The sequence below is a fragment of the Apostichopus japonicus genome, chromosome 20 (assembly GCF_037975245.1).
Source record: "Apostichopus japonicus isolate 1M-3 chromosome 20, ASM3797524v1, whole genome shotgun sequence".
NCBI classification, from domain to species: Eukaryota; Metazoa; Echinodermata; class Holothuroidea; order Aspidochirotida; family Stichopodidae; genus Apostichopus; species Apostichopus japonicus.
The window spans coordinates 26964240-26985531 of record NC_092580.1 but is presented as its reverse complement, the minus strand read 5'-3'; the positions used below and the strand labels follow the sequence as shown (position 1 = coordinate 26985531).

Here is a 21292-nt window from a genome sequence, read left to right as displayed (position 1 = left end):
CGTACGTCGTGCATGTACATATGTATGTACTAGTGATGTACAAGTACAGTACACAAATGAACGACCAAAATTGGTTGAGGTTAGAGGGCGCTTCGACAAAATGGCTGCCCCTATATCTGCACACGAAGTTTTTCGACAAAGTGTTTCCTCTGTTTTTAGGGGCTGGACTGGTTTACAGGTGTGTTTTAGCTAACAATTAAATAATTAAGTGCGATTAAGTGTATATACAAAACATTAGCTGCAATGTCAGCAACCGTTTAGTGGTTACTGATCTACAAATTCAAGCGTATGCCTATATCATACAGTATGTATGTGGATGGGTTCCACCAAGCATGACAAGTAATAGTAGTAGTAGCAGTATAGTCAGTATTGCGAAGTTCGCCATACTGCGAAGTTCGGGCACCCTAAGAAATACACGATTTTCACCATGAAAACCTACAGGAAGAGCCAAATTTCACCAAAAAGTACGAAGCTACAGTTATTTTCTCTCCAAAATGACCCGTGTGCAAGAAATTACTTACATATTTGTCAATAAAATGACGAAGATCTATGAAGTCTGTTATAATTACTGAAAGAGCAACTGCGCCCCCAATTTTATCACCATCGCCACACTGTGGGTTGCGCGTCCGAACTTCGCAATACTCTAGCAAGAAATACCAGTTCCACAATCACGAAGAATCTTCTTTGGAAAACAACGTGAAAACAGTTTGCAGGAAAGAAAGTTTGGCCGTGTATCGTACTATAACAAAATTTCCCCACCATATGAAGTATATTTTCAAATGATTTATACCAGAAGATTTAGTTTTGGGGTGTTTTAAGTCTTAAGTGGCCGAACTTCGAAGTCACCATCCTACTGTTGGCAACAGTACTAAGCCTAGGGTAATTTCGCGTGATGGTTCTAAAAACTCGTTCTGTGTCCTACATTATACATGTTATTGCACTGACAGACTATTACAGTGCTGTTACGAACCTTGACTTGGGTCACTAAAATTTCAGTGCAAGTTTTCCTTCAGCAATCGAGTCTCTTATTTTGCCCTGTTGAATTGCGGTCACACTAATTAGCGTCAACTCACGACAACTCACGACAACTCAAGACAACTCAAGACAACAGGCTTAAAATAACATCAAATACCATCAAATACAATTGATGTTATCAGAGTATATCTGGAAACACGTTTAAAACTGACTGGAACCAGCGTGCATACAGATCTTTCACGGGAAAAAATGTTTTTGTCGTAAAAATCGCCAACTTTTTTCTTACGTTGAATTAGACGACGTGATGCTATTGCGCTTGCGCAATGCCATCGGACCGAACCATTATAATATGGGTGGGTTTGTGCTAGGTTTGGAAAGTACCTTGTGTACAATGTCGGTAAGGTGGGTTGTCGTAGTAATAAAGCACCAAAGTATGGTGAATGAACTCCAAATCAAATTATTTAATGTTTTAAAGTAATGAATACTGCTTATTATTTTTCCATTTTAATTAACATATGTTATTATTAATTTTACAGAGTCTTGCTTACTATCATTTTGCCGGTTTTATTATTCTCTCTGTCAAATCATTGAATGTTTTTAAAATAATGAATACTTCTTATTGTTTTTCCATTGTAATTTACATATGTTATTATTAACTTTACAGAGTCTTGCTTACTATCATTTTCGCCTTTTGCCAAGTTACCAGTGTGTGGGCACCATTCTCAATTGAAAAATTACACTTACCTGTAGTGTAATGGTTCGGTCCAATGTCATTGTGCAAGCGCAATGGCATCTTGTCGTCCAATTCAACGTTAGAAAAAAGTTGGCGATTTTTACGACAAAAACATTTTTTCCCGTGAAAGATCTGTATGCACGCTGGTTCCAGTCAGTTTTAAACGTGTTTCCAGATATACTCTGTTAACATCAATTGTATTTGATGGTATTTGATGTTATTTTAAGCCTGTTGTCTTGAGTTGTCGTGAGTTGTCGTGAGTTGACGCTAATTAGTGTGACCCTTGAATTGCACCATGATTTATTTGTCACAGGTATTTTTAAGCTACAAAGTTATTCATCCTTTGATAAAACACCTGATTACTGTAATTATATCAAACTCTCTTACAGAAAATTATTCTTAATGACATTGAATACCAGCAATTTCATTGCTGATCCTTATGTTTGATTTTCAAAGAGAAACCACCCACTCTGCTAGGTGTGACCTTGCACTTTCATAGCCATATCACATTCTCCACTAGACGCTACATTACTGTGAGCAGAACACCAGCTTATCAAGACTTTTCTTTTAGTGATAGCTGATAAAAGTTCCATTGACTTTTGTCAGCATCTATTATCATTGTATCATTTTCAGCTTGCAGTACAAAATGGATGTGGTGGCCCTCATGCCAAAGAGAAGGCAGAATGGATGGTTGGCGCTGTATTTGATTGGTTCATGGAAAATGGTAACTTTTTTTGTCACCACAAGCAATTTTCACAATAGTCTTTCCTTAATTTGTTACCCCTGACTCTGATTTCATACCTCTTTGTTATGTGATAAGTTAGGAATCTTCCTTTCTCTTTTCTTAATTTAATTCATCAATTAGGTCTTGAATTTATTTCTTGTTGTGTATATGTGATAAAAAGGTTTGCAATTAATTATGTTAAATGTATTGTACTGAAATGTAAAGTATAATGAAAATTTAGCATAATTAGGAGGCATAATTAATATCAAGCGTTCAATGTTTTATACTTAACAGATGGAATTTATCCTGATGAGCTTGAGGAATTCATTGCAGATATCTTAAACAATGAATTTGATACAATTGCTGAAGATGGAAGTGTCAATGAGGCAAGTACAAACTGGAAAAATATGATGTCATAACATTAACGAGTGTTCCAATTTTACTGTAAGGAAAAAAAGATATGAATTGGTTGTTGCTGTCATCAAATAACAGTCAGCAGTGGCGTAGGAAGGTACCTTTGAGTGGTGGGGCTGAAGACTTAAGGGGTCTAAGGGGAGGGGTCTAAGGGGAGGGGTCTAAGGGGAGGGGGACACCCCCTCCCCTTTGGAATTTTTTGCATTTCCAGGTGGCCTCAGATGCAAGTTGGTGCAATATAGCACACTTCAACACCCACTCCATTTTGTAAACTTAATTTTGTATTTTCAACTGGCCTTAGATGCAATTTGGTGCTCCAAATGAGATTTTTTTTCACATTTGGAAATGAAAAAGGGGTTTTCTGACCTGCGAACCGGGGGGCGGAATGGTACTTCCGCCCCTCCACATTTTTCACTGGGGGGGGCTGGCGCCCCCCAGCCCCCCCGGTTCCTACGCCCTTGACAGTCAGTATTTTATCTAAGATAAGCCCTCCAATGCTATTCAGTTAAACACAATAGTTTCAAATATTTCTGGGCATATCAAATGCTAAAATCTTGTAATTTGGTTTGTTAATGACGTAAAGTTGCTTGTTACTCTCTCATATTGGAAACAACAGAGAGACTGCTCAATGATTGAAGGAATTGAACTGTCTGCAATTTTCCCAATAATTCAATAGATCGCACAAAGGATTTGCTTAGACTTTGTTTCGTGTTCAGGAGGACACACTGAAGCTGTCCTTGAAAGGATTCAGAAGACTTCAGCAGCTGATCTCCAAAGTTCTGTAGCAGATGCATCGTTGGATATGGTAAGATATCAATATATTTGCATGTACATGTATGAATCTGCTGTCAAAAGATGGAATATTGCTCAAATATTTTTTTTGTTCAACTTGATAAAGTTGGTAGACCTATTGTTCCAAGAAAGTTCAACATCAAGAAATAAAAGTAAAAAAACACTTCCGTAGCAGATGCATCCATGGATATGTTAAGAGATCAACATATTCCATTTACATGTGTACATACCTTTGCAGTCAAAACCTGTAATATTGCTGGAAGCATTGTTTTCATCCAACTTGATAAAGTACCTGGTGTGCACTCTTGGAATAAGTAGCTCTCCTAAACTCATAAGTTTAGGGAGACAATACTGATAAGTTTTCGTTAGCTAACAGACTTGAGCTACTACTGTGTCTAAAGGGGGTCGATTTTTGAGATATTTAAACAAGAGGTGTAATAGAAACATTAATGAAATCCTAGCAATGAAAGAATTAATCAGCTACATTATACTTGTCATTCAACATCTACTGTGCCATAGCAACTAGTTTATAGTTAGTTGTTAGGAAATGCAAAGCTTTGAACTGATTTATGTTTGTTTAATGTACAGGATGATGATGATGATCAAGAGGCAGACATGCAGGACCATAATGTGCAAGCTATGTTTGGTCATGTGACTATTAGTAACCAGGGCGGGGCATCGTGTAGTTCAAGAGCGGAGACAGGAGACAGGACTGGCGAGAATGACGAGGGTAAGTTTAATAGTTTTTGCACCGGGTGTCCGAGTACCCGCCCGACGCTATACTTGGTTCCTTATTAATTACCCGAATCTTACGCAAAGTTTTTTTTTTTGCAAACGGATGGTTAGGCAAGAGTTTTCAAGATAACAGCAATAACGAAAGCATTCCATTGATATCTTATAACTGCGTCACAATTTCAGCTAATAAACAGATGGTTAGGTAGATTACCCCATTGACTTAGTATGGTGTTAGGCAACCATGTCGTCGAAGATAACAGCAATAATGAAAGTATTCTCCTCCCACAACTTTAAATTGCGCACATTGTACCGTCTGTTACGAATGGGCAAATTACAGTGTACATAAAGCCAGATTGTTTTATATCCAAACTCCAGTCCTGATATGTACAGATAAATCAAGTTTTACAGTAATACTCTTGTTCCGGTAGCAACCCAGGTTGAGTGTATTACTATTCTTGTTGACACCAGGTAATACTGTAGTTCCCCTGGAAACCATATTTTACTGCATTGCTGCTGTTACTCAGAAACCAGTTCATTCATACTGTATTATGGCTGTACAGTAATACTGCTGTTCCGGTGGACTGGTTTTGACAATCATTGACTATCTTTTCAATTTCTTGACTTGTTGTTATGGCAACCTGAGTGGTAGTTTTGATTGTCTATTATTAAAGAGTGTTAGTCTTTGTTCACAATGTTACAAACACTTTGTTTGATATCAGTTCTTTGTCACCTTCTACTCTTGCAGGTCAGAAAGGGGATGATGAATGGACAGTGGTCAGTAAGAATCGTAAAAGATGACCACGTTAGATGACACACATACTGAATGTTGTCACAGCTGACAAGCTAAGATTGCTGCCAGAGTGCCAAAACTCTGATCGGTCTGTGAAGAAGCATAGCTGATCCAAGAGAAGGTAGAAGAATATTATGACAACTTCACTCTGATTGGTCGGTTATGAAGACAAGAATGTTACAACTCTGGGTACTCTCTACTAAGGAGGAGAAGGGGTTGCATCGTGTTATTAAACAACAATATTGTGAGAAACAAGGTTGACAGAATATCTTGCTTGGCAAGTGTTCTGGTTGTTGTGACCACAATCACAATAAGATGATAAATGCAAATTCAATGTGAAATATTGATTTGACTCTGATAGCACATAAATCCTAACTGGAAGAAAAGATAAAAAATGTTGGAGTCTTTGGTATCCTTATGTAGCAGTATAATCATCACACACTCTCATAGCAGATGTGCATAACCTAGCCTACTTTTGCATATAAAAAGAACATCTTTGTAGAGTTCTTACAGCGTAACAGAACATTGGATAAGTAACTTGAGTAAACCCATTAAGAAGAGGTTATGAAACACAAACAATTCTTCAGCTAAAAGTCATAACAAACACAATAGCCTAAATGTCTATTATTCAGATCTTGTAAATATTACATATATTGTTGTAAATTGTTTACCAATGCTAAGCTATAAAGCTGTAAAACTTATCAGTCAATTTTTCAACAATGCAACTAATATGTCAACTGGGATCTCTCCACTATTGAAATCACCATAGAAATCTGATGAAGCCACCTGCTCCATCCAATCTTTGCCTTGCTGTCAGTACTGCGGCTACTGATAAGCTTTTAATGTAATGAATAGGTTGCTAAGGCTATCCCATAGTGGATCCAGAATTTTTTTAAAGTTGGGAGTGGGCTTGAAAGGTAGGAGGGGAGATGGGGGTGGGGAGGTCAAGAGGTAAGCATCATTAGATACCGAAATTACTACTAAAACAGTGATGCATTAGAAAATAACCATACAAAGTAAGAAATCACTAAGAATAGCGTGTTTAAATATTTCACAGTGTACAAAGAATATAATAATGAAATAAAACAGAAGTACTGAAGGGTGCATCAATGGCTTCCCTGTAGAGTTGCTCATTTCCTCCCTATGTGGCAGACAACTTTGGAAAGGAACAGCAAGTTGGAAGTGAAGCAAGCAGCCAAGTGGTGAAAATACTACATAGCTCTACAGGTATAAGCATAACTTTTAAAGAGACGTGGCAAAGTATGTACAGATTATACATGTTTTAATGGGTCTGCTTTTGCCAGCCACCTTCATTAAAGAGATGTCTGCTTAAAGGCAGACTCCCATCTGTCAACAGACATTTAACTAGGCCAGTGTGAATTCCCAGGGCCCAGGTGGGGAAGGGGGGGGGGGAAGTGTCAAGGACTGAAAAATGTGATCACCATCGGCTGAAAACAAGTTTCAAAGACGATTTCATTCAGTTTCTTATGTCTTAGATACTGTTCAATACAGTTAGTTTGGTACTCTCACGATACCCACCAAATTTGGAATCCAAACAAAGCCCAGTCCTCCAAAGAGAAGCCTGTGAGAGCCATATCTGGGCATCTAGAGGTGCCAAATATAATCAATTCTGCCCCAAACCATAAACCAGGGGCTTGGGTGACTATTTCTATTACTTCACCAGCGCCAGGTAGCTCCTTGATATATGCCACTGTCTATCAATTCTATAGTGTGGTAAGGCTGTCATTCTAAATTTAAAGTGTTAAAGAGAGACACACATAGACAAAAATAATTCTGTGTCATGTATGAATTGCCAGAATTCTTAATGAAGAGCACCACCTCAAATGTAGCCTTTCAATTTTTTTTGGAAATCTACAAAATCATGTTATGGTTGATGGGATCATATCTGTAAAGCAGATGTTACCATCTGTAAAGACAAAATACTTCTTTGTTTCACAAGTATGTTTCAATATTTAAGTTGAAGGTATTACTGATATGTATTTGTATCTTTATGAAATCGTCATGTTTAAAATGATTACATTACAAAGAAATAAAACATGTCAGTATTTAGACCTTTTTACTGTTCTGTTACTATTTGTACAACATCACTGCTAATGTATGAACATAAGTCAACTGGCTTACAGAAAAAGACTCAAAATAAAGTTTCATGAAAACTGCATTACGCTTTGCATCCGTCTTTTATTCAAGTCGATCATTTTATCATAAATTTATCACATTTGACAGAGATGTAATAAAACATGGATGGTACGAGGACATTTTCAGTACTGGCAGGAAGGATATGTTGTTAAATGGTTCACCAGATTTTACTACATAAGGTAGTTAAATAGTGTGATCATGTATGACACAGAGACATGTGAGAAGTGCTCTCTCTGAAAATAACTTAAATCTGTTTGAATCTTCCTGGATTCCAAAAGTACCAGAACCTTTGTTTCTTCACTTTAATATACCGACAATTCAATACAGGCTACTTAAGTAATGTTACAGATATCCGATACAAATTTGGGTTCTATTGAGGATCAAACTTGTAACAAGAATGGCTCATTATTAACAAAAGACAACAAAATCCTGTTCAATTTTCACATAAACTTTTAAGGGTTAGTTTTACACATATACAGTAAATGTGAATCCTGGATTCTTAATGTTTTAAGACTGATTTTTTAATATCCTGAAAAAAACAAATTCTACAGGACAATTGCCACCCGCATCGAACAGGTTGAAGGTTACATTCTGACTTCTGATACAAGAATGGCCTTCCACTGTCTTCTTTCTGCACAAACCAAGTACCTTCCCCAGAAAATTCTTCCAAACCTTTTGTATTTTGAATACACTGGTCAAGTTTCTGATATTTCATACAAGGTTTAACTTTCACGATACAAAAGAAGCAACCTTGAAGAAGTGCACACCTGTAATATTTAAATATTCTCAATTTCTCTCTAATATATCTCAAATATGCAAATAGGGTCACATTTCAAATGTTTTGGACAGGTAACTGTCAAGTTACAAAATGAATATGATCACTGATCCATGATTAATGTGATTGTACCTCTCAATCACTTAAATAGTCAATTTATACGACGGTCCTTTACGAAACAAATTGAGGGACTGTGTGGAAGTTCTTTTTATAAAAGATCTTGGCAGGGCTACGAGCCAGATCAGTCCAGCGGAAGATTTCAGTCCCACCCTCGAAGTGAAAATCGTCTCACAATTTTGCACTTGATGGTGTGCCTTGAAGGTGTGTCTTGAGGGTGTGCCTTGAGGGTGTCCCTTTAAGGAATCTAGACTTGAACACCATACTACCCAACCGTGCACATTCCTCATTTTATGATATTTTGGTCTTTTCTGGCCCTTTGCTGCACCCCATTGTTTCACTTAGACCCTCATAGAAAATTTGTTGACAACCCCTGCTCTCTGGTACCGTAAAAGCAAAATGTTTTAGCTGGTTTTAGTCTCTACAAATAAAGTCATCCACTAGTTATTCTCACATGGCTCTACTTTTTAAGCATACTGGTCTCATGTATTTATACCTATGTTACACATCAGCAAAGACCATTCGGATCTAAGCTAGATAACCACGAATGAGTGCACAAGACCTTTAATACAGAGTTTCTGTTGCCATGGTTATTAGCAGAAGGAATTGTGCATACTCCAGTGGCGGATCCAGGATTTCGCCAAAGGGGGGGCCCAGATGGGAAATGCCTAATCGTCGTCCGGGGACGGGTCTAAGGGGAGTGGGTGGCCCCCTCCCCTTTGGAAAATTTCACAAAATATGGAGGTCCTCGGTGCAATCTGGTGCTACTTTTCGTGAAAGTTTGGAGTAAAATTTATTTCCAATAAATCATGTATTCATGGTTTGCCGGGCATATATTTGCAATTTCGAGCAATGAGCTGGGATTTACGTCTTTGGGGAGTAGTGATGCAAACTACTTTTTACCAGGCTACTCCAGGCCATTTCATCTTGGATGCCCCCTTCCAGATGGAGACTATTGATGCAGTCAGAGTGCCCCTCTCACCTTCACTTTATCAGAATGATGGTGTACTCTTTTTGCAAATTTATTTTACAAAAAAAAACACGGACAGTGGCGTAGCTAGGATTTTTTGAGTTTTTGAGTGGGGGGGGCATGGCGTCTGTTCTTTCTTGTGGGGGGCAGGCGGTTACTATCTAAGCGGAGCGCCACCTTGGTTGGCGCGGAGCGTACAGAGAAAATTTGAGATTTCAGCACCCCCCAGATCGCAGGAGATGGCACCTGTGAGGCAAAATAGCAACCAAAAAGATGTGCAACTTTGGTGACAGAAATGCAAAAAAAGTTTTTTCTCTTTCATGCTGACTGGCCTTGCAAACTCAGCCAGACTTTTAACTTGAGGGAAGTTGGCATCATTTGTCGTTTCAAGCTACCAAGGCCTTTCTCCCAACTCAAACCCCTGTGGGCTACCGGTAGGTTTGCAGGATATGCCCACATGTGGACTTAAATAGCATTAGAGGAAGGGGATGGAAGACTAACACGCATCGATGTTTCGGTAATGGTCCACATTGGTGGGTCAGTGCTAATTAGGCCATTTATTGGGTTTCTTGAGGCAGCTGTCATCAGAATCTGGGGTTTTGTGCCAATCGATGACCGATAACATGTATTGGTATGTAAATTTCTTCTTCATATATCTAGCAACACTCTAAAAACAAATGAGTGGATTTCATTCCATTGGAGTGATCACTCGGTGCACTTCAAATTAAGAGTGAAATTTAACTCTATTGGAGTTAACCCTCACTCCTAATATGAGTGAATATAACTCTATTAGGAGTGAAGATTTACTCCAATGGAGTGGAAATTCACTCTTATACCTCAATGTGCTCAGTGATCACTCCCTTGGAGTGAAATTCACCTATGTTTTTATCAGTACAGTAGAGTGCATATCATCATAGACGTACTTATGTACGTACTACGTACGTTCGTATATCAGACGCACTCGATACCCACGATACGATACGGTCCTGGAGAAACTATTTCCACTCATCATTTTTTAAGGCGATACAGTAGTGAGTATTGAATAGGCACAGCCGCATGTTTGCAGGAATTTCAGAATTCCCAATATTTTATATCTCTACCAGTAGTGAAAATCATGTTTCGACAGTTTCGTGGGCATAAAAAAGTTGTTTTGTGGAATATTCAATGACATATCAGGGGCTGATGCAGGATTTGTGACAGGGGGGGGTCTGACTGGTCCAGCCGCGCCTGAACGTAAGACTATCTAAGCGGAGCGCCGTCATCGGTTGGCACGGAGCGTACATGAAAATTTTTGGCTTTACAAACCCCCCAGATGGCCGGAAACGGCACTTCCCGAGTATTCTAAGCAGCATGTACCCAGGGGGGGGCCAGCCTATTTCATGGGGGCCTCGGCCCCCAGGCCCCCCATAGCTACGCCACTGATCACGCATGGGGCCCTTTCCCTCGAACGCGGTAAAAAAAAAAAAAAATCAGGATTTTCAAAAAGGGGGGCCCGGGCCCCCCCCTGGATCCGCCCCTGTACTCCATTTGACAGCATTCATGACACTCAGTGGGGCTTGCTTTCCTCAACCGTTTTAAGTTTCGTACTTTAACTTGAAGATGAGGGCATTAGGTGTAGTTTCATCAGCAACGACTAGTTCTTGGCCATCAGTTAAGCCGAGCTCTGAGAAGGAATAAAGAACAACAAGTTAAAGTTTATAGCAGGATGTCTTTGATGTCATTTAGGTTAAGGCTCAGCTGAGGAGATTATGAAGACATAAATGTCAAAGGTCATATGAAAGCAAGTTTATGCAAAGAACTTTCATTTCTACGATACTTACTAACATCCAACAATTGTAAATAACGATTGATTAAATAAAATTACATCCACCTCATACCACCAAAGATATAGGTAAGATTTTTCTTGTTATTCTCACCAAATATCCCTCTTACTGCATGCCCTCTTGACTTGTATAAAGCAGCTCCTTTATAATAAAGTTAGGCCTAGGCTTACAATTTGTACTGTACTCAGTATACCAAACATACATGATGCTTGTTGCTAGGTAAGTCATTACCTGTAACCTTTCACTGTCCATTTTCTCAAATCAAATAATGAACTGGCAGCTATTCCAATATATTTTACTTGTTTTTCCATTACTAACCCAGTTTCATCAAGTATGTCTGTTTAACAGAACTTAATTGAAAAATTCCAAAAGCTATTGTACATTTTTTCAGACACCATGGGTCTCTTAACTCTTGAGGATATCGAAGTGGGAGGGGGAGGGGAAGGGCGAGGAGGGGAGGGGGGAGGGAACTCTCTCACCTGATAGTCTCTTTGGTAAATTATCTTTTGTTCTTTTCCTGATGGCTTCAACACTTTGCATATACAATGTTTTATTCTTTCCATTCACAGTGGCTGTTATACCCGGCTGTCTCATTTGTCTGGAAGAGGTAATTATTATAATATATGTGAATTAATGAAAAATGTAAGAAGGATCAGAGTTGGTACCGGATTATAATGTTGTCAACACTTTAACTGCAGTCAATGGGGAAGAAATTAGAGGCCAGCTTTTTACCCCATCCCTCTTCCTTTCACCTCCCCTTACATTTCCCACCCCCCCCCCCCGAACCTCAGTCTATCCCTCGCAGCCCTTCTTCCTTCCAAAGAAATGGCAGGAACGACCCCACTTAGCTAAATTAAATGATTACAAATTTAGATAATTCCCGCAAAGCTCAGACTAACTGGAGTATATACTTTCTAGTTTTCTGGTCAGAATTTGGTAAGGAGGAGAGTGTGACATAAATGTTTATAGTTGCTTTTTCTCCCTGATGTCATATGCAACAAACAATTTAACATTGAAACAGCCTGACCAGGATACCAAAGACATTTATCTCGTAAAACCAGGTAAGTCATGCAGAGTCCAGATGAGAATTACAGACTGGATGTAACTTACAAGGTGACGCTATTCTTTAGATGGTCGACCAAATCTTGTAGAACGGCATCCTTTTTGAAGGAGAGAGATTGCGGAACTTGACTGCAGGCCAGACAATCATCCTGAAATATCATAAAAAATCATAAATGTTATTTGTGAAAACTTTATGGCTAATTGTTACATCAGTAACCTGCCGCACACATTATCTTTATAAATAAATTATTTGAATAATTTTTGCTTTTCTTATGCCATGTTTTTGTTCTGCGTGGCTGTTAGCTATTAGTTCAACTAATGAGATGCAATTAAAGTTGATCTATTTAATGAGTTTTTGTTTCCTTTATCTGGCAAGACGAAGGCAAAGAACACAATGATGGTAATTGGTAAATGGTGATGTAATTTTATATTACACTTGATCATAAATGTGTACATCCAGAATGGTCCACATGAGGATTGTGAATTTAAAGAAAATGACCTTCTGTAATTGGTTCAGGTTGCAGATATACTCTCATTGAAATTTCTTGTTTTTATGCTGGGTAGGTGGGTGGGTACTGTGGGGGTAGAAAAAATTTATCTGCAATTACTGTTACTTCTACTTTTTCCCTTACAGCTGCTGATTCACATTGATTGATTGTTTTATTGATGGATTGATAGATGAATTTTTTGATCAACTGAATGATCAATCTTTCAATCAATCAATGAAGAAATGAATTCCATGTTAATTCTACTAAACACCCTTTCTTTAACATGAACTTCTATATCATGCTAACAAAATTCCACCAGATGTCAGAAATGAATTGCTGATCAAATTTACCGACCACAAAACAAGGATTTAAAAAGATTTACTGGAACTATGATTGGTGTTCAACTGACCTTTCTCTCGGCTTCATAGGTGTAGGTGTAAAGTCCGTCTGTATCATTGAATACCATGTAATTGTTAAGAGGGTTGCAACAGCTGATAAAAGAAAAACCAAAACAAAACCATCAAAGATCAACATTATTAGATGCAGACAATCAACGTTGAAAAGTCCAAATTTAAACCTTTAACTCAATAAAATAAATCCTGTTCAGCAATAAATTTCTTTGCTCTTTTCAAAGTTTTAAATTTTGTGATGTTAGTAATCTAAGTATACACAGAACCACTTTAAGCACAGAGGCTGCTTGAGGCTACCTATACAAGGATCTCCTGTGTACTGTGAATTTGTGAATTCAAAGTGTAGCCTCAGTCAGTACAGACAGACATACATACATACACACTCACATACACACACACATACACGCATGCTTGTATTACATTCAGACCGAGGACCCCATTGTATTTTCCATTGTTCAAATCCACGTACCCTAACCTTAACAATACCCCATACAATAGAATTCTTCCGAGGACGTGGTGATTCTTTAGAAATCACAACGGAGGACCTGGAATTCTTTTGTTCAAGTCCTCGGTCAGAATACAAAACAAACGCACACATACATACACACACGCATACAGACATACATAGATTAAACATGCTTTAGATGAGTAAATTATTTCTTGCATCATGATATCAATTTATTTCAACGAGCTCAGTCTTTAGGAAGTAAACACATGATGATAAATTCTTTGGAAAGATAACAAACCTGGATGCTAATTTAAAAGCTTCCGTCACACACTGGGCGGCTACGACGGCATTTGTGGATGCGACGGCAGGTATGATTCGTTTAACGACACCTAAAGGGACGAGGAATGTGAAAGATATTTATAACGCACTTTCACAAAACGGGCTTCAACTTTGAAATGAACATTACCTTTTGAATTGAAGTACTTTCCCGATGAAAAAAATTTGTAGTTAAATGGATCAAATGAGCAGCAGGACTTTTTTTGCAACAAAGTAAGAATACATCCGTTGCTCAGATCTTGTACATTTTTAAACATTATGTTGCAAAGACGAGCAGATGCTCTACAAGAGGAGTTACACTCACCCTGTGTCAGCCTGTAGGTCACTCCTTTAATACCATACTGGTCAGCTCGGTCTTGTGCCTTCTCAAAGATCCACTGGATGTGAGTAGGATCGTCACCATCGATACCAACATTCTCTAAATAGATGGACGAGTGAAAGATACTTAGCGCAATTCTGAAAAGGTCAAGGTATATTATCACCATCCCATAATGCTATTTTGTCCCACCATCTCAAGTAATATCATATTTTTCAAAGGACCTGTCCATCTGTTTTGAAGGTCACTAGTATTGGTTTCAAATCTTGGCACATTAAAAAGTTGCTACAAGTTTTCAAAAGTACTTTCCCCGAGGCGATGTGAAAGGGAGAACTCACCACCGAAGGGGTGCTCTTGTGGCCAGAGTAGGACCTTGACATACTCTATGCAATGTTCAGGCAGACGAGGTGTGTGTGCGATAGTACACATAGGGAAATTAACCTGGAGTGAGAAACAGAAGATATTACAACTCAAGGTTGAGTCCATTCACAAAGGCAAATTTTGATATAAATGATAGCTAACTTTTTCCAAGAGGATCATATTGAATGTATCAAGTGAACCATTCACAAAATAAAAATTAATTAATTAATAGTCACATAAGCTTATAAATGGTCATATGGATACAATTATTTCATATAAAATTAAATTTATTTTCACTGAGTAGAACTGTGCACAGTATAAACTCTGATCCCATTAATGATAATCACAGTGTCCAAACTTGTTTCATAAGGGTAAATAATGTGAGAGACTAGGGTAATATGGAGGTGAGTTGGAGGTTTCTGCTGAATATTAAAAAGAAGTTACTGTCAGGGCCTCTGATAGGGTCAATCTGCTAACTTCAGGTGGGTGGGGTTTTTTTTCTTTGGGGGGGGGGGCTGAATAGTAAAAGTTGCAGTATTATATAGACTAATCCTGACAATATCTTAGTATTTACTTATTTAACTAATTTCCTTACTATCCACCATCTCTTCCAACAAAGAATTCACACAGCAAAACACACACAGAGTGATGCATGTTTCACCATTATTTGCTTAGCAACTCCACATTTCAATGAATCCTGCCACTATTTGGCCCATTTGCCAAAACTAAAATATAAATCTAGGAGTACCCCTTACCTGAGGTGGGAATAGGTCTAATGTACAGTCAATACAGGCAGTCATACCAGGTAGTATGACCCTAGCATTACCCTTAAAGCCCTCTGTGCCTCCATCTATCATGGGTATGATGGTGGTGGGGTCCAACACATCATCCTCATAGTTCAGTAAACTCAGCTGTCAGGGTAATCAATAGAAACAGTTTTAATAGTTAATATCTCTTCAAGCTAGGAGGCAGTAATAGTTATCTAGTTAGTATATAGTTCCATTATTGTACAATTAGGGTTATGTCTTCTAACCAACACAAATGGACGAAGGTAATAAACCACTAGATGAATAATGGATGTGAATAATCCAAGAGTGATTAAAAACAAACCTTGATCTTTTTAATCAATTAACAATTAATCTAACTTTTGTCTTAATGCTATTTAATTGAGAATCTAATTAAGGAACAAAAATTGAGAGGTTAAGACAATGGTCTAATTAAGACAGAGCTTTATAATTATGAAACCATACATCACTGACACAACACTGGGGATGAAAAGGGTAAGGAGCCATATAAGTTGGGCTGGGTGTGGGGAGGGGGGGTGGGTGAGTGGGAGGAAAATGTTTTTACCATTATTCTACCTATGCTTATAAGTGGCAAATACACTCAACATGTTCCACTGATCAAAATGTCTTCATAACTTCATATTTTGAGAACAATTAGAAAAGCTAATCATGAATTATCCACATTCTTTGTAAAGTAAGGTTTCTGAACTATTCTGCTTCCATAAATCTAATCTTTGAGAAAACCTTCAACTTAGAATTGTATTCCTCGGGGTGTACAGAATTTCACCACGGCAAGCATGGATGATCTTTGTACTGTATTCTGGTCGGCCAATCTTGGTTCACATAACTTACCAACATGCCATTGATCCACCTTCTAGCTATCACAGAATCCAGACCACAAATAACGATGTGAAATTCTGATGAAAAACAAACAAACTACAAATTGAACAAAAAAATCAAATATAAGTTCCTAAAATGTCAAAGGACTTGTAAGGATATTACTACATTGTTCTGGGGGCTTTTGTGCTCTTGTTTCTTGCCCAAATTGGTAAGATATTAAATAATGCTTCAATATCACTTAAGGATCTGTGGGTCAGTCAGTCTGTCAGAGCTTTCTTTGTGCACTACCATAGTCATTGGACAATAAATGTTGCCATCTTTATCTGGGGGCTGAAACAGCAAACATAGGGAGGATACGTATGTATATGTAAGTATTTAAACTTACACACTTAAGTATATATGTATACTAGTTATAGCAAACACAACATAGTGACTGAACATCACTGCCGAGAATCACAGCAAGGATACTTACTTCTGTAAAAAGACTGGTCGTAGTCTTGTATCTTCTTGAAGTGACTGATACGATGGTTAAGGAAAGAAATCCAACAAAGAAACAAGCAAACCATCAAAGAAAGTAATGATTCTATAAAGTATAAACCTAGATGTTTACTTACATATATAGGTTGACAATACTTGTTTACATAAATGGGATAGAAATAGTAGATAAAAAAATATAGAGATTTATTATATTATTTATATTATTTTTATTATTATATTTGATATGATTTGGAATAGTCAAATATAGGGAAATCTGCAGAAAAAAAATCCAGAGGGGGTGGTGGGAGGTGCAAATAAACCACTGGTGTTTGATAACTTGTTAACCGTCCAAAGAATTAAACATTTTATTGGCTCATAATAAAAGGATCAACCAGTATATCCTCAAATTTGAACGGTTAATAACAATACTGTATTTATTTTGAGCTAGCAGAACTGTTCAACTTCATTCTTTTGCTACTTTGAACCACCCCCCCACCCCCCACCCCATCCCCACCCATTGCCGATGCTCCTGAATGAAAATGTCTTACATTTTCACAGAACATTGTTGATGAACTATTTCATGCCATGACGCTCCACATATATATTAGATTCATAAAAAACCAACTGACAATGCAACCAAACCAAAGAGGTAGAGAATACACCAAAAATGTTTTCAATTTAATTTTGAATTAACAGATCTTCTAAGACTATTCCTGAAAATAAGTTCCTAATAAGAACCTGAGGCAATTATCTTTATAACTGAAAAAAAGTCTTGTCTCTTTGCTCTTGAAAGGATACGGTGTAACATTACATCCAGGGACCCGATTGTTGATAAACTCTGCAGCCACTGTAGCTTTGTCTCTAGAAATGTCTTTCAGCCTAAGAAAGGAAAAAGAAAAAAGAAGGAAAAGGAAAAGAAAAGGAAGGAAGAATACGGATAATCATGAGAGTTTCAATGAAAGAGGGAAAAATACATCAACAGATTCACATAATTTCTGTTCAAAGTATGTCATAGTAACCAGCAAACTTACGCATACAATTTTAATGTTGACCAAATTTATAAAGAGCAGCTGCCCGGCCTGCTTTTGAGTTATGTTTTACTCCTTTTTTATGACTCAAATAGGTCAACGGCTACCACCTAACATGTAATGATTGAGACAGCCGGACATATAGATAGACAGACAGACAGAAGAGTTATGCTCAAAAGCACAAGATTTCTCTAAACATCACAAACGATCTTGTAATAGAAAAATCTATTACTTAAAATAAAACAGAAATAAAACATATTGAAGTATAAGACATAATAACAGGGAAAACAACATTTTCCCTGGTTTAATATTTGCAGAACAACATCAAATGTTGTCCCCTATCTTCAATACAGAACTGTAGGAACAACTGAAATATCAAACACATTCTTTTTTGGTTCAGGTAAAAGGCCACTTCCGAATAAATAACTTACCTGAAAAGAAATTGTCTGTTTAAATTAGATAGATCTATGGTGTCCATGTCGATAACATCGATATTCCTAAACCCAGATAATGCCTGAAAAGCAAAAGAAGAAAACATATCATTGATACATGTATATGGTATATTCTGGTGCATGGCAACACAACAATTAATAGCTTAATTCTGAAGATAAAAAAGGTTAAAAACTATTTAGAACATCAAGAAATTGGAGATTCTTTTGAAATGATCATTTCAACTTGGACAGAACCAGATGAGACTAATTAAATATTCAATTATATCATTTTTATTTATTTATTAATTTGAATATATATATAATTTTTAGAATTATTAATGTATTTAAATTATATTATTTAATTATTATATTTAATTAAATTAATGACTGCGGGACACAGTGAAAGTACTTCAAGAGAAAACATTTAAAGGCTTTGAAGATTCGCCCCAAACCGCGTACGGCCATCTGAAAAATTTAACTTTCCAATGCTGCAAGTGACGTTTTGTTCGTGTCGCTACAAAATGCAGACAGTAATGAAACATGATACCTTGTTATCTTTCATGTAGACCTGACATGTCCATCGCTGCTATTTACACTGTGTTGTGGGTATTGACCGTAGCTGCATGTACTGACTGTGCACTAGTGTCTAATTACCGACGGTAGCAAGCTCTGTGTGTATTTTCTGGGATCGATGGTGGTGTCTAACACTTCTGTTACACCTCATTCGAAACTAGGTCAGATTACCGGCATGAGACGTTTCTTTATGCGCAAGTCTTCACACCCTTTAAACTCATCAAAACTGTTTAATTTGCACAACCATTATCTCTGTCCATAGCCCACTGTAGTGAAAATTTAACAATAATTGTAGACTAAAAACACTTACCAAGCCTTTCAGGATTTCACAACCTAAGCCACCAGCTCCTATCACTAATACTTTACATGTACTCAGCATGAATTCTAAAATCTATGGAAGAAATACACAAATAAGATTAAGTCACACACAAATTAGCAATAATATTTATACCCTTGATTTAACATTACTATCGAAATTTGCATAGACTGAAGAAAACAGGTAAGCGTTACCCATCGTGAGGGGGTGAGATGGAGGGTCTGTCATGAAAATGAAGCTACTTGGAAAAACATTCTATGAGACATTTATGAAGAAGTGTGGCTTCCATAGTCTCTGTTGTGGTTCAAACGCAAGAAAGCTTCTATAGAAGCTTTCAACTTTCTAATCCATGTTCAAGGTTTTGTAAGAGTACTTCCACTCTCCCAGAAGCAAAGAAAAGAAATATTACAAACGCAAATATACATTTTATGTACAAAGGATAACAGTAAAATGAAGGAAACTTATTGAGCAGTGTATTACTAAACAGAATCTCCTCTACTAATTTGGAAGCAATTCTTTTTTCTCCCAAGTAAATCAGTTTTCCCACTAAAGTGGCAGATAATAGCAAGGACCACTAAAATGGCAACCTTGTTGCTGTAAACACACTACCTGAAATGAATCAGCTTGGATTTAACTTATGTGAAGAAATATCATCAAGTAAACCAGTTATATCACCAACTTACGTCAGGGCTTCCTTCAAAGTCTGGATGAGCAAAAGGTCCAGATCTTTCTAAAAGTTTGCTAATGTGCTTCCATCGGCCACTCCAATCTCCTGTATCACTATCAGTATTCATAGTGAATCTTCTTGAAATTTTTTTCTGTTTCAAAGATCCTTAGACCATGACAATGTGAGAAGAAAATGCTAATTAATCCCTGGTTTGGGATAACAAATTGAACGCTATTATACTGGGATGGATGAAACAAAAATAAACATCCTTCAAATATTGCTGGGACTCAATGCCAATCAGAATGTTTTCTGCAGTTGACTGGATATTTAACATATTTTATACTTTTCATCACAAATTGTTTAGCTTACAAAATTCTAGAACCAAAAAAAAGAAGAACTATTTACAGTAGGCTAGACCAAGTTCTGATTGCAGGGAACCAATAAAAACAATACACCTTTGATGGATTGTGATCTAAGTTGTAACTTTTGTTCATTTTTATTACGTTACTTTATCTGCAATTGCTTAGGCCAATGACTGGTAAAACAAATTAGGCTAATTGAATATTTCTTGTTCATTATTCTATGGCAGAAATTAATTAAATGTCCCGCAGTAAGTCCTCAAGTATGGTCTTGGTGTGGTACTGCACAAATCGCCCCTGATGTGGCTGTTGACGTGCAGTCCTTCGAGTTTTGTTAATGGTGCTGCTGACTTTCCAGCATGAACTTGAAGGAGGCGGTGTTTGGTGCTGATTTCAGCTCAGGTGGGAGTGCGTTCCACTGAGGAATGGTGCGAGGATAAAGCGAATATTTATAACAGTTCTTTTGAGCTTGAGGAATTTTATAATTCAAACTGTGAGAAGGTTATTTATGTTGCTTGGAATTAGGCCATGAGTCTCTTTATATATGGTAACAAGTCGTGCTTTGATTCTTCTGTTTTCGAGGGTATCCGCCGATTTGAAATAAAGCTCAACCTTCCAGCCGTTTGATTTCATTTTAGAGTAATTTAGGCAGGCTTCTTATTCCGCTAATCGTACGCTAGTTAGGCCTAGTTTAGTTACAGAAGTTTTTCTTACTTTTCTTGCCTGAGTAAGTCACACAAAAGTAACAGTGAGGCGCAATGATTGCTTACTAGTTAACCAGTTTCACGACGACAATAACATTAACAGTTTGACTTTGGACTGAGCCTTATGAAAGTGTTTCTTCATTACATAGGTCTCAACATAGTGTAAAAGGTTAACTTAATGTATGATATTAATAGACAAACATACTTTTAAAAGAACGAGTTCACGGTGATTTCTAATTTCAAATGCGAATCCGTACGAAGATTGGAGTAAGGGTCATGCTCGATGCTACTCCATGACGCTTCCGCTGCAGAATACAATTTGATTTAGGATTTCTTTCATGGAAGCGGAATTTTGAAACAGCGCCGTCAATTTGTTAAATCAAAGTGGCTATTGTTACGACTAGTCGTAAGAATAATTCCCGACTACGCATGCGCAATTGCTATTTTCATTACCAGGAGTACTATTTTTACGACGAGGAGAAACAATAATTTCCGGTTAGGGTTAGGATTGAGGTTTAGGGTTAGGGTTACCCCTAATACATGCGCAGTTGCTTTATTTACTTTACTGCGCTTGAATTTGCCTTTGTTGTAAGAATAGTTTATAAATAATTGTTACGACTCGTCGTAAGAATAGCCACAGCCTTGTTAAATACCAACTACATACTGGAGCAGTACATATATGGTTGT

At 37.4% G+C, this 21292-nt stretch overlaps 2 protein-coding genes across 5 annotated transcripts; one reads left to right on the top strand and one right to left on the bottom strand.

The window, feature by feature from the left end:
* Positions 1-58: 58 nt before the first annotated feature.
* Positions 59-7340, top strand: LOC139960789 (pre-rRNA-processing protein TSR2 homolog). The gene is made up of 6 exons (XM_071959332.1): positions 59-178; positions 2342-2432; positions 2727-2818; positions 3523-3651; positions 4227-4368; positions 5119-7340. The coding sequence occupies exons 1-6, from the start codon at positions 101-103 to the stop codon at positions 5169-5171; spliced, it is 585 nt and encodes a 194-aa protein (XP_071815433.1). The 5' UTR covers positions 59-100; the 3' UTR covers positions 5172-7340.
* Positions 7341-7342: 2 nt separating this feature from the next.
* On the bottom strand, positions 7343-20960 carry LOC139960787 (NEDD8-activating enzyme E1 catalytic subunit-like). Of its 4 annotated transcripts, none has more exons than XR_011790594.1 (16): positions 20811-20960; positions 19559-19707; positions 18870-18950; positions 17987-18069; positions 17326-17406; positions 16523-16566; positions 16063-16127; positions 15181-15336; positions 14404-14506; positions 14054-14167; positions 13712-13802; positions 12965-13046; positions 12116-12216; positions 11485-11603; positions 9578-10845; positions 7343-9532 (listed from the first exon to the last, which is right to left on the bottom strand). XR_011790594.1 is itself a non-coding variant. In XM_071959328.1 (16 exons), exons 2-15 carry the CDS (start codon positions 19667-19669, stop codon positions 10757-10759), a joined length of 1320 nt encoding a protein of 439 aa, XP_071815429.1. In that variant the 5' UTR covers positions 19670-19707; positions 20811-20960; the 3' UTR covers positions 7343-8832; positions 10709-10756. The 4 variants fall into 4 exon arrangements, 3 of the variants coding, with proteins under 3 accessions (XP_071815429.1, XP_071815428.1, XP_071815430.1); XM_071959328.1 differs by having other exon boundaries at positions 7343-8832; positions 10709-10845; XM_071959327.1 differs by having other exon boundaries at positions 7343-10845.
* Between the last annotated feature and the right edge of the window lie 332 nt (positions 20961-21292).

Excerpts from the sequence above, each read along its gene's own strand:
- LOC139960789 (XM_071959332.1), top strand. The coding sequence starts at position 101 with ATGGCTGCCCCTATATCTGCACACGAAGTTTTTCGACAAAGTGTTTCC. Across the intron at positions 179-2,341 it reads GGGGCTGGACTGGTTTACAG|CTTGCAGTACAAAATGGATG; the intron begins GTGTGTTTTAGC and ends TATCATTTTCAG. Across the intron at positions 4,369-5,118 it reads GACTGGCGAGAATGACGAGG|GTCAGAAAGGGGATGATGAA; the intron begins GTAAGTTTAATA and ends CTACTCTTGCAG.
- LOC139960787 (XM_071959327.1), bottom strand. The coding sequence starts at position 19,669 with ATGAATACTGATAGTGATACAGGAGATTGGAGTGGCCGATGGAAGCAC. Across the intron at positions 15,337-16,062 it reads GGTGGATCAATGGCATGTTG|CTGAGTTTACTGAACTATGA; the intron begins GTAAGTTATGTG and ends TTACCCTGACAG. Across the intron at positions 12,217-12,964 it reads CCTATGAAGCCGAGAGAAAG|GATGATTGTCTGGCCTGCAG; the intron begins GTCAGTTGAACA and ends ATGATATTTCAG.